At 52.1% G+C, this 12123-nt stretch overlaps 1 protein-coding gene across 2 annotated transcripts in view; it reads right to left on the bottom strand.

Annotated features, from left to right (window-relative positions):
• Window positions 1–5072: 5072 nt before the first annotated feature.
• The window catches only part of KSR1 (kinase suppressor of ras 1), a 155218-nt gene continuing 148167 nt past the window's right edge, over window positions 5073–12123 (bottom strand). The window contains exons 20-21 of one of the 2 annotated variants that reach the window (XM_025476441.3): window positions 9907–9987; window positions 5073–8050 (exon numbers count right to left, since the gene is read on the bottom strand). In XM_025476441.3, coding sequence (XP_025332226.3) covers window positions 7972–8050; window positions 9907–9987 — 160 coding nt within the window. In that variant the 3' untranslated portion in view covers window positions 5073–7971. The remainder of the gene's footprint in view (window positions 8051–9906; window positions 9988–12123) is intronic. The other variant, XM_025476443.3, reaches the window with a different exon arrangement.

The following is a 12123-nucleotide window of genomic DNA, read 5'->3' as shown; positions in this document are numbered from 1 at the left end:
GGACTTTTGGATCAGAACAAAAGAGACTTTGTGTGTTGTCCTGGGGCCACCCTCACCAATCCCCTCCCATTCCAAGCTGCTCTGGGGAGCAAAAGAGAGGGCCTAGCTTTCCCTTCCCAGGATTAATCCACATCAGAAACCTTGTTCCCTCCGAAGGCTTATATCCTAAGGGCTGGAGCCCAGGTCTTTATTTATTTTTAAAGATTTTATCTATTTATTCATGAGAGACAGAGAGAGAGGGGCAGAGACACAGGCAGAGGGAGAAGCAGGCTCCACGCAGGGAGCCCAAAGTGGGACTCGATCCCGGGTCTCCAGGATCAGGCCCTGGGTTGAAGGAGGCTCTAAACCACTGAGCCACCCAGGCTGCCCTGGAGCCCAGGTCTTTAGAGCTACTCTTCTGATAGCGTCTTACAGGAACGGCCCCCAAAAAGTCACGCTCCCCTGCATCCATGCCGCTTGCAATGTGACTGCTCTTCCTCCCCTCGAGAGATGGAGTCTCCTTTCCTGCCCCTGAATTGGGGTTGGCCCATAACTTGCTGTGGCCGACAGAGCGCAAAAGCGACATTGTGCAATTTCTGGGGTGGGCCTTAGGTGCCACACAGTTAAATGGTTAAAATGAGATTTATGTTTATTTAAGAGGTAGGGGTGGAGGGAGAAGGCTATTAAGCTCCAGCTGTAAAACGCTGTTCCTGGGAAGTTCTGAGTCTGCAAGGGGCCGAGACTGTGGTAAAAGGCGGATCAGCGCTGGTGGGAGAGGAGGCTACTAACCATCCGGGCCTTTCCTCTTGGGGTCCCCAGAGGGACTGAAGGATACTTGGAAAGAGAATCACTTTCTCACTGTGTGACTCTACATCACTTGCTGCCTCAAGGCGGGTTAAGGACCTACCAGTAGCTGGGGCCTCTCCCTGGGCAGCTCTCAGCTGGGGGCAGTGGCCGTGTGCTCTGGGGCAGGCGGGTGGGAGCACAGGATCAGGCTCTCGTCGTCGGGTGGCCCTGTTGACAGCGGGATCTGCAGGAGGGCTGGGGACTGTCCAGGCCCCAAAGCGAACAGGGATTAATTCAGGTGGCTGGACTCCAGAGCTCTGGTACGTAAGTCACCCCCACGCGTGCACTGCTCGGGCGCCGCCAGAGGACACCCCCTTGCGCCGAAGTCCAGTGACGTGTCGGGCTCCCACCAAGCCCCGGGCCTTCTGGGGAGGGGTGCTGCCATGTGCGGTGAATCAGCGTGTGTCCCCAGAGCACACGGCCCGGGCGGCAGGGAGGAGGGCGAGCCTGCACAATCTCCCCTGATGCTGGGCCTCCTGGCACCAGCTCGTCCTTAGCTCCAGCTGCCTCCTGCCGGCCCCCGGGGTCGGGCCAGAACCTACACTGGGTGGCCTGTGGGCCACGGCCAGTCTGCAAACTGGTTTTGTTTGTCCTATACACAGAATAAAAAAAAAAAAAAATTAAAATAAAAGAAAAAGAAAAGCTAACTTTTGGAAATTTGGAGATTTCACCAAAACAAACAAACAAACAAACAAACAAACAAACAAAATAAAAAATCCAGACTTCTAGCTCCTGTTAAAAACAAACGAAAAGAATGATAAACAAGGGATGTTTGGGTAACTCAGTGGTTGAGCATCTTTGGCTCAGGGCACCATCCCGGGTCTGGGGATCCCGTCCCACATCGGGCTCCCCGCGGGGAACCTGCCTCTCCTTCTGCCTATGTCTCTGCCTCTCTCATGAATAAATAAATAAAATCTTAAAAGAAAAAAAAAAGATAAAAGGGAAGGTCTGGCAACACTGGGTTCTCCTTCCCAGGAGGCGACAGTTCACCGGAGGGGGGACCAGCTGTCTCACAGAGCACATTGTCCGGTTCCCCAGTCTTCACCACCCTCCCACTTGGGGGAGGAATTGTCGCTGGGTGCTGGGTGCCGGCTACTCCCTCAGGCGATTGCTCTAGCTCCTAGCAACTTCGAGCCCTGAGCACCTTTCCCCTGCAAACCAGTTGGTACTTGGCCCTGAGGACATCTTTGAGCTACCTTCCTCAACCACTGCTCTCAACTGGCCCCTTGGGGCTTCTGGCACAGGACGGAGGCACCCATTTCGGAGTCACACACACCTTCTGAAGACACAAAGCTCCTGTCAACGTTTTGGGGGGCGCAGGCCTAAGGGCTGGATTGTATCTGCATTCTTCTCAGCCTAGCAGCAGGGGATGGGAGAGCTCATTCTTCCAGTTACAAAGCTCTCCTCCGGGGATCCCTGGGTGGCTCAGCGGTTTAGCGCCTGCCTTCGGCCCGTGTGCGTGACCCTGGAGTCCGGGGATCGAGTCCCACGTCGGGCTCCCCGCATGGAGCCTGCTTCTCCCTCTGCCTGTGTCTCTGCCTCTCTCTCTATGTCTATCATGAATAAATAAGATCTCTTAAAAAAAAAAAAAACTACTTCTCTAAAAAAACAAAGCTCTCCTCCACGTATACGCATTAAAACTTATGCCCAAGGACCCAGGTGCGCTGCCATGTGGGAGCTGTGGTACCCCTTGTCCCTCCTCCATACACCAGCCACCAGTACCTGCCAGCGCTGCCCCCAACCCCCACTATATTCCCGTGAGGTCCTCTTTCCTGTGCCAAACTCTGGAGCCATCTATCCCTGCAGAAGCCTGCATGAATGCAATAGCATACAAAAAATCCAATTGCAGGATACAGAGGTAATTAGGGAATGTTAAATATTAAACAATGTGTCAAAGGGCCACTGTGTGCCAAACCCTCCCTCCCCCTTTCCAAGATAACCAGGGATCTTTTTTTTTTTTTTAAAGATTTTATTCATTTATTAATGAGAGACATAGAGAGAGAAGCAGAGACACAGGCAGAGGGAGAAGCAGGCTCCATGCGGGGAGCCCGACGTGGGACTCGGTCCCGGGTCTCCAGGGTCTCCAGGATCGCACCCCGGGCTGAAGGCGGCGCTAGACCGCTGAGCCACCAGGCTGCCTGATAACCAGGGATCTTAAAGGGACTCCCACCAGAGCCTCACTGTCTCTTAGGTTAACTTCTAACCTAACCCTGCGCAGGCCCTGGGGAAACAGATTTCCATTGCTTTTATTTAGCACCTACTCGAAAGATAAAAATGGCCTGTCAAGAAAGAAAAAGGACTCTAGCAGCTAGAGGTCTTATCGAAAATCATTAGGGAAAACCGCTGGTTATGGCAGTTATAAACAAGCACCCCCCAGTTATGGAGACTGGGGACCCTCAGCTATAGCACTGGGTCCTCAGAATGAGGCCACATTTTTAGTTTTCCTAGTTCCCACCCTTACTCTTTTTTTTTTTTTTTTTTTTTAAAGATTTTTGGGCAGCCCCGGTAGCTCAGCGGTTTAGCCTGCTTAAAATAAAAAGATTTTTATTTATTCATGAGAGACACAGAGAGGCAGACACAGGCAGAGGGAGAAGCAGGCTCCATGCAGGGAGCCCGATGTGGGACTCGATCCCAGAATTCCGGGATCAGGCCCTGAGCCAAAGGCAGATGCTCAACTGCTGAGCCACCCAGGCGGCCCCCCTTATTCATTTCTACAGCAAGGTGTGCTCCCAGGCAGTGTCCCTATGCCCACTTGGAGTCCCCTGGATGCCCCTAAATGTGATCCCTGTCCAGCTTCTCATCCACAGGCTCACCTTCTCAGCGACTGACTCTATCAGCAGGGGGAAGCAGACATTTAGGGAGCTACCCTGGAAGCTCACCTCTCCCCCACATCCAATCAAAGCTCAGGTCATTATCCCTTTTTCTCTGGTTCAGCCCTCCTCCAGTCCCTCCTGTGTATCTAAGATATAAATCTAATTATGGCCTTCCCCTGCTCAGGCATCTTCCATGGCTCCCCAAGGCTTGGTCTGTTAAAGTCGTAACTCCCTGGCTTGGCACCTGCAGGATCCTCACCAGTTCCAAGTTCCACTTTTACAACAGCTTGAAAATTCATGATTTCCCAAAGCATCTCATGTGTTCCCAGATCTCTGAGCCTTTGCTATGCTGTTCCTCAGAATAGAATGCCCTGCTCGTTTGTTTGCACCAGGCATATATGACCGTAAAAGTCAGCTGCAAGGCCACTTCCTCTACAAAGCCTGCCAGGCAGACAAGGACCCTTTCCTTGGGCCACTTGTTGGCTCATAGCTGAAGGCAAGGGCACTACCACCTTTTTATGTGTGTTCTAGAACTTAGCACCATTCCCTGAGCACAGGTGCTCAGTAAATGACTGGTAAGTTCCTCGGCTTTCGCTGAAAGGAAGTTTTGGCGTCAAAGCCATGAACTGCATCCTGAACTAGCCACCTTTCAGCCATGTCATCTTGGGGGATCAACCTCTTGTGCCCCAGCTTCCTTGATTGAAACATCACAATTCCTGCCTCATGGCATCGTTCGGAGGATTACACTAAGGAGGGTGGGTGGCATGTGCAGAAAGCACCTCCCTGGCTCAGAAGAGGGCCTTGTGAATACTGGATCCCTCTCCTCTATCTGTTCTGCTCACTCCAACCTCCAAAGCACCTACTTCTCTACCTGACTGGCAAGGAGAGGCTCCTAGAAATAAGATTCAGATAAATGAGCATTCCACTTCCCACCCCACCTCTAAGGCTTCCATGACGCAAGGCATCTCCAGCCCAGGAGACACTGACTGGATTTGGGTCTGCTTACTCTTGGGGGCTGGATGACCATCCTCTGTGCATCATGGGTTCTTTTTTTTTTATTTTTTTTATTCATGATAGGCACACAGTGAGAGAGAGAGAGAGAGGCAGAGACATAGGCAGAGGGAGAAGCAGGCTCCATGCACCGGGAGCCCGACGTGGGATTCGATCCCGGGTCTCCAGGATCGCGCCCTGGGCCAAAGGCAGGTGCCAAACCGCTGCGCCACCCAGGGATCCCTGCATCATGGGTTCTGATGCCATTCTGTCTCCACTCTTCTGTGCCTTCAAGGTCCATGGATAATTTCTTTCTTTGGAAGGAGCTCCTAGAGGGGGTGCAACCCCCACTGACTCCCCCACCCCCATTCCTGTTCCCTGTGCCATCCGAGTAGCTCCTCACACTCCTCTGGAACTGACCCAAGTAGACACAAGCCCCAGACATCATGGTACACTTTTATTCACAAACTCCAGACACCCAGGCCTGGCCTGGCACAAAAGATGTGTTCTTGCCAGTGGCAAAAAACTAATACAGCACGTTCATTAATACTAACCATTTTAATTTAAATTAATAGCATTTCTGGAAGACAAATGCAGTTGATAGAAAATATAAAAACTTTTACTGTACAAATTTTACATCACATTCAAAAAAGCAAGTGTGTGCCTGTGGCCACGGAAGACGCTGGTTTTACACACACTAATGAAATCCGGGCTAACACTGCAGCATCACACAAGCTCTCTAAATGGCTTCACATTTACATCTCCACTCGGCCCCCTAATCAACACGGAACAGCAATGCAGGCTTATAGGACACACGGCTGCCCCCTGTAGTCACAAGAAGAAATGCCACTAAGAGAGCAGAGGGGCTCCAGCACCCTGCATGGATTTGGTGACATGGAGAGGCGAACGTTGCTACACTGCCCACGACCAACAGGGAGCTTGCTAGGACTGAAGACCTTGAGTTGGACAGAGACCTAGGGACTGCACCTCTGGTGGCTAAAGGCAGCAGGGACAAGGGCCCTAGGGTTTTGGAGGGGATGCTAGGGACTGGGGACGTGCCATGAAGGACCAATGCTTGGGGTCCACTCTCAGACCCCGGTGGGGACCCCCGCTATCCCCAGAGCTCTCGCCAAGGAGGCCATCTCAGCTTCTCCATCCCCTTCACAGTTGGCCATGCAGGCTGAATTCACAGTATCTGCCGTCCTTCGTGTTTCCACAACAGACGGGAAGAGCACACAGAAGGGCAAGCATGTCTTCTCAACCTCAATTCACAGTCACTTTGAGTGGGAGAAGGGGACTACTTTTCTCTTAAATGACAGGCAGTGCAGGGGTAGGCCAAGAGCTGGGAGGCTGTCCAGGGTCCTGCAGATGAAGGGGCTGTCACCCCCAGACCTTCACCTCCGCCTCACGGTTCCTGGCAGAGGGTCAGTTCCTCTAAGGGCAGAGACTGTGGCTGCTCCTGTTGCGGAGTCCCCTGCACTTGCACAAGACACCGCTGGTGTTTGATGAAAGCTTCCTGAACTGATCTGCGGCATGATACTCATTGGGGAGGCCAAGGGATGAGGAGGTGAAAGAAGCAGTCCCACCTGGAGCTGAATCCAGCTGGTTTACAGCTCCAATCTTCCCTAAGCACCCTGACTAGGAAGGGTTAAGGAGCTCAGGTCTGGGGTGCTGATGGGCAGTGGGAGCCCAGATACCCTGCATGGCTGCACAGCTCTGCTAAGCGTGTGTCAGCCAAGGGGTGCCTGACCTGGGGACAGGAAGACAGCCCTACAACTTCTAGGTAGTGGCTTGCTTCATAGGACATTTTGGCTAGACTCCAGGGAAGGCTCTGAAGATTGGGAGCTTTGCTAAATGGGTCTAAATGAAAGGGATGAGAGGACCACATGCCCCTCCATCTTGGCTCAGGGCATGGCTCAGAGCATTCTGGGTCTGAATCCAACCACATCTCCACCCTTGTCACCTTCAGTCAGTTCTGGTTTGAGGCCTAACATGGTGAGTAACACCCACTGAAGGCTTGTTTGCCATTTGGTACTATCCCTTTGGGTGACAGCTTCTAATGAAGATAGGGAGGGTGCTCTCACATCACAGACTTCCCCTACTCACACCCCTCCTTCTGGTGCAAATGTACACACATAGGTAGGTGGCCCTGACTTAGTTCATGGGAAGGCTCAAAGACTGGTGGGCTGGGTGGGTCTAGATGAATGGCGTGGAGGGGCACAGGCCTCCTGTCTTAGCTAAGAGCTCAGAACACGGACTGCAGAAGAGTCAGGAGTGGCTATGGGCTTTCATTTCAACAGTACAGGGGGAGAATGGGCAGGCAGTTCCAGAACCTTGGCATGACTGATAGAGCTTCCAAAGAGCTAGGTCACCCCTGTGACTGGGAGGGTGGGCTCAGGGGCCTGCTGCCTGCCACTTCTCCCTTCCCTTTGTCCTCACCAAGCAAGCTTTCATGGTATACACAGCTGCTGGGCTGGGCCTTAGGTCTGGGGTCAAAGGTCAGCCAGGACTGGGACGTGTCTAAAAAGCTGAAGCCGGGAGTGCCATCTCCTTGGTGTCTTCCTGGAAGCTGTGTGAAAGAAACCTCTCCACAGGTGAGAGGCTACCTCCACCCTGGCTACCAACCCACGAACCCCTGGATCAATCTAGATACTATTTGCATTTTATCTGTCTCTCCTTTTCCAGCAGGTATGGGCTGGATTATTGGGGTCAAAAGGGAAACAAACTCTCGGAAATTCCTGACCCTCATAATCCAGCTTGGTTCCTAGCCAGGGTTTCTTCTGACAGAAGAAAAAGGGACAGCGTCCCTTTGATAGGATAGGGCAAGAACCCAACACAGGGACATTCTCTATGGCTGGGCTTTAGGGCCAAAGCAGAGTCCAGGTCAAACCTCATGGTTCCCTTCCTCCCTGGAGAACAGCCACAATCATGATGCTTTTCTTTCTTTTTCCTCAATGCCGACAGGGTCCTCCAGAGGGGAAGGCCACTTCCGCCATCCTGGCCAGTGGTGCCAGTGTGCCTCTGAAGAGCACTTTTTATTATTACCTACTGTAAAGCATCAAACTCACTCCCCAGAAACATATATGTAAACATTCGCTGCCTGTTGGGGCAGGTCTGGTTGTCAGTAATGTCACTTTAAGAAACAGCAGGTGCAGCTCCATCTCCGGCCCGGGTGTTTTTGTGGATGAATGGTCTGAGTCGAGGACTCACACTCCTGATTTGCAGCACTTAGGGTAGACTGATGTTTTGAAGAGTGTTTTCATTTTTGTCACGGTGGTTGGTTGGATGCTTCAGAAACACATTTAAGAAAGAAAGAAATTGGCAGAAAAAACTGCACAGCTGGCTACATCTTTGGATTACTGGACTCCAGGACACCCAAGCCAAACCTTTCAAACCGGGGTACAACTTTGCTGCTGTTAATGCTGCAAAGAGGAACAAAAACATGAGTTACAGCCACGCTGGTCTTGACCGGAAGTAGGGTAATGTTAGCTCAGGAGCAGGCCAGTTTCAGAAGCTCCACAGAGGACCTGACCCCAGCAAGAAGTAAGGACGACTACAAGCCAACAGCCTTGGCAGAGCTGCTCCTGGTCATACTTGGCCAAGGGAGTTTAAGACTTGGCCGCATACCCTCCTGAGGGGACAGGGGCTTGTTCATCTTGGAGTCCTTGGCCCACGGCATGTCGTCATTGCCCATCTGAGCTACTTTCTCACTTGCAGCCAGGAAGGCTCTGCTCCAAGTGCAAAAGGAAGAAAAGAGAAACTGGACCCCAAATACTAGGGCGGGCAGGCATCAGGACCATCTGGAAAGCAAGTATAAATGCAGAGTCTCAGAGCCTGCCTCCAGAGACCTGGACTTGGTTTGGGGGGTGACCCCAGGAATCTGCACTTGGGAAGCAGCACAGTGATGGTGTGTGGCCTCTTAGCCTCACTCTTGATGAGCCTGACTTGGGGTCTGGTACTTTCTGTCTGTAAAGGGAGTGAGGGCTGGCGGCAGAAGCTTTGTTTTCATCAGTGAAATTATTTGGCGACAGGCCCCCTTCGTCTTAGGACAGCTTTCCTGAGGGCACTGCTGAGGACAGAGCCCTTTCCAGCTAGTGTTTTTCATAGCAATAGGACTCTGGTGTCCACCGCCCCCAGCCCTCCAGATGGGGCGGGCCTCAAGCAGCTCTGAAATCATCCCACTCCTTGTTGGATGAGACCTCTGCAGGTTAACAGCCAAGCAGAAAGCCCTCCCCTGTACTGCGGACACAGCCCACAGGGGGCTGAGGTGCTCAGCAGGGAATTGATCCCATTGAGGTGTTAGTAGGGAGCCAGGATCACCCAAACAAACTGGTGCCGCCCTCACAGAGGAAGAGTTAGAGAATGATGTCCTGTCAGAGTAGGCAGCACTGCTGGGTGGGGTGAGGGCAGGGTCTGTTAGGGGATCCTCGTGGACAGCAGTTATTCAGGTACACACGGGCCGTGGAGAGGGGAGGGGGCCCGTTTTAAAAACAAACAAAGCAAAAGAAGTCTTGGGAGAGGTGCCTGGCGCGGCAGAGATCACATCCCCTGGGTTAGTGCCCGCACATCAGTTTGCGTTTGAGCAGAAGTCACGGTGCCAAGTGTCGATTAGGAGGAAGAAAGCCCCTGGTGCATGCAAGGCAGCCAGGCCTACAACCTACGGGAAGAAAGAGAAGAGGGGAGAAGAGAGTCAGCAACCCGAGCCCTTGGAGGAGCAGGAGGAGCGGCAGAGGCCTGGCCAGGGCGGGGCGGGGGGGGTGGGGGGCGGCGCTTTCCCTGCAGAGGGAAAGGGCATCCCCGCTCTATGCCAGGCTTGGCAACACAGCGAGCTCAAAAGGGACCTGGCACAAAGCACCTGTCCCAAGTTCCCCTGGGACAGCCACAGAATGTTTAGACAGAGGTTGGCCAATGGACCCATTCCCCTCAGCCCCTATCAAAACGGACCTCCTGAAAGTTCATTCATCCTGCTTACTGCATTCCCTTCTTTAAACTCTGGTCAAAGGGCACCCTGGATTTGGATCAAGGACCCAAGTTCTCTTCCACCCAGCAACAAGCCACAGCAGGTAGACGGAGGTCCTGCCGTATGCCGTGCGCCTCCACTCAGCCCGGTGAGAGCCACACAAGCCTGTGGGACCCTTGCCGGTGGCCAGTTTAGCTATGAGAACATCACTTTGGCTTTAGGGGAACAAAACAGGCAAAAATGGAAGCTGGATGCAGACACAAGACAGGAAGCAGGGTGCAAACAGGCAGGGAACAAGGGCAATCACAAAAGACACACTATTCCTCCAGAGCCGGACAGGAGTTCTTAAAGTCCAGGTGACCGTAACGCCCCTTCCCGTAGTAGCGGCTCCGCCAGCGGCTGGAGGGGCCCCGCGACCGTTTTGCCAAGTGTGGGAAGAATGCAGTCCGGTGGGTGATGGAATCAGGCACCCAGCGCAGACAGGTGGAGGAGGAGCGGCAGGAAATCACGATGGTGGGAAGTGGGGAGATGACAGCACAGGCCAGCACATCCGCCACCCCCCACCGCCAAAAATAAAACAGTAACAAGACAGATGGAAAAGAAAAGAGAAAATGAGAATTAGAGGCAGAATGTGTTAAAGTACAAATTATGAACAGGAAGCTCTGACTGAGGCTCATTCAGGTAGGCTGGCATTTTTTTCCTCCCAGCGGCTGAAACAGATGGCTTGGGTAGGGAACGCCGATTTACGGCTCTGTCTCCCACCTGTAAATGAGAAGGTGGGGCTATATGGTCTTTAGGGAATCTGAAATCATCTCCTGAATGGCCGACCTGCCTAGTGCAGCCTTCTCCTCTCTTCTGTGGATGACAAAACCAGGAACCAGGATATTAAACAAGTGCCCAAGTCCAGGGGAACCTCAGTCTCCTGGTCTCTGCCAGGACAGTTCCTGTTCAAAACCCAGTTCCAAAGACCCCTCTTTCTGGAGACACTTTCTCAAGCTTTCTGGGTGGGCAGAGAGGCCCCTGTGTGGGCTCCCACAAAGGCTGTTCTTCATCATAGCTCTTAGCATGTTATAATCATTCTCTCATCCATTCTCCAATTAGACTAGAAACTCCTGGCTGGCCGAGGCCTGGCCTTGGCCTTCGTCTCTGTGGGTGTGTAGCAGGCACTCAGCAATGGATAGGCTGAACCCACACTTCTAATCACAACATTCTGTTGTGCCCTGTTTGCCTTAGACTCTGACCCACCTTAAGAGCAAAATATGGAAACTAATGTGGCATTTTAAGAGACAGTATTCCCAACCCCAAACATTCCTTTAGGCTGTCCCTGCAGATGACCTAAATCAGTGGTTCTCCTACTGCACCCTCTGGTCACCCTCGGGTGACCTGTGCTGGGCCTCCCCTCACCCATGACTCGAAACCCAGTACAGTTTGTTTTCAAGATGGGCCAGCAAACTAAATACAAGCCAAATCCAGCCACAAACAGATTAATCACTTTAAAGTTTTAAAAGAAAAAAATCAAAAACCAAAAATACCAAGAACAGATGATAGAGATCATATGACCTACAAACCTAAAATATTTACCAACTGGCCTTTTCTAGAATGGGAGGAGTGCTGCTGCCACCACATGCCTGGGCAACAGACAGGAGATCCAAGTGCCGCTTCTCTAGGGGCTCTGTGATGTGACTGCAGGTGCCACTTGCATCATGACTGGGGGCCCCAGGAGCCACCTTGGGGATGTGGATGGGCTCCTGCCCACACAACTACCAAGAGCAGCTATATTTTATCTATTTTATATATTGGGACTTTGGGAGGAGATTGCACTTTTAGAAAATGCCCTTTGCCTGAAAAAAGTTTAAAACCATTCATATCAGGAGTGCCTGGGTGGCTCAGTGGTTGAGTGGGCGTCACATATTGTGAAATCTTCTTTTATTTTTTTCCCTCCAAAAGCAAAATGTGAAAGTTGCATGGAATTTAAGTTGGAGCATCCATAAATTAAGCTTTATTAGAGCCCCCAGCCACTCTTGGTTTACATGCTGTCTGTGACTGCTCTCACATCAAATGGCAGAGCTGAGTCCTTGCCTTGCAATACAGACTGTCCACAGTGCTGTCACAGCTTCGCACCACTGCTGGGCACACTAGAAATCCCAGGGACATGAGCTGTAACTTGAAATTTCCCTCCATGCCTGTAAGGCCTAATGCATTTCCCATGCCCACTCGCCCCCCACCCCGCTCTGGCCCAAGCTCTACTTTTAAAAGCTGTGGATACTGAGGCCTGGAACAAATGACTTCCTCAGATTCTCACAAAGGGTTTATGGCAGGGCAAAGGTCTGCTTTGGAGCGTTCAGGCAGAGAGAGTGCCAGAGGGACAGAACAAAAGGGGAATGAGACAGAATGTACAAGAGGAGTGAGGCCTGCCCAGTACCAAGGGGCACAAACAATTGTGTGATTCAACAGGACAAAGATGGACTTCCAGCATCAAAGCAGCACATAAACTCTGGCCATGTGGCCCTCTAACAGGTGGCTGATGTGGGGCTA

This window comes from Canis lupus, chromosome 9, assembly GCF_003254725.2.
Source record: "Canis lupus dingo isolate Sandy chromosome 9, ASM325472v2, whole genome shotgun sequence".
Classification (NCBI taxonomy): Eukaryota; Metazoa; Chordata; class Mammalia; order Carnivora; family Canidae; genus Canis; species Canis lupus.
The sequence above is the reverse complement of the archived record's forward strand: the minus strand, read 5'-3'. Positions and strand labels throughout refer to the sequence as shown.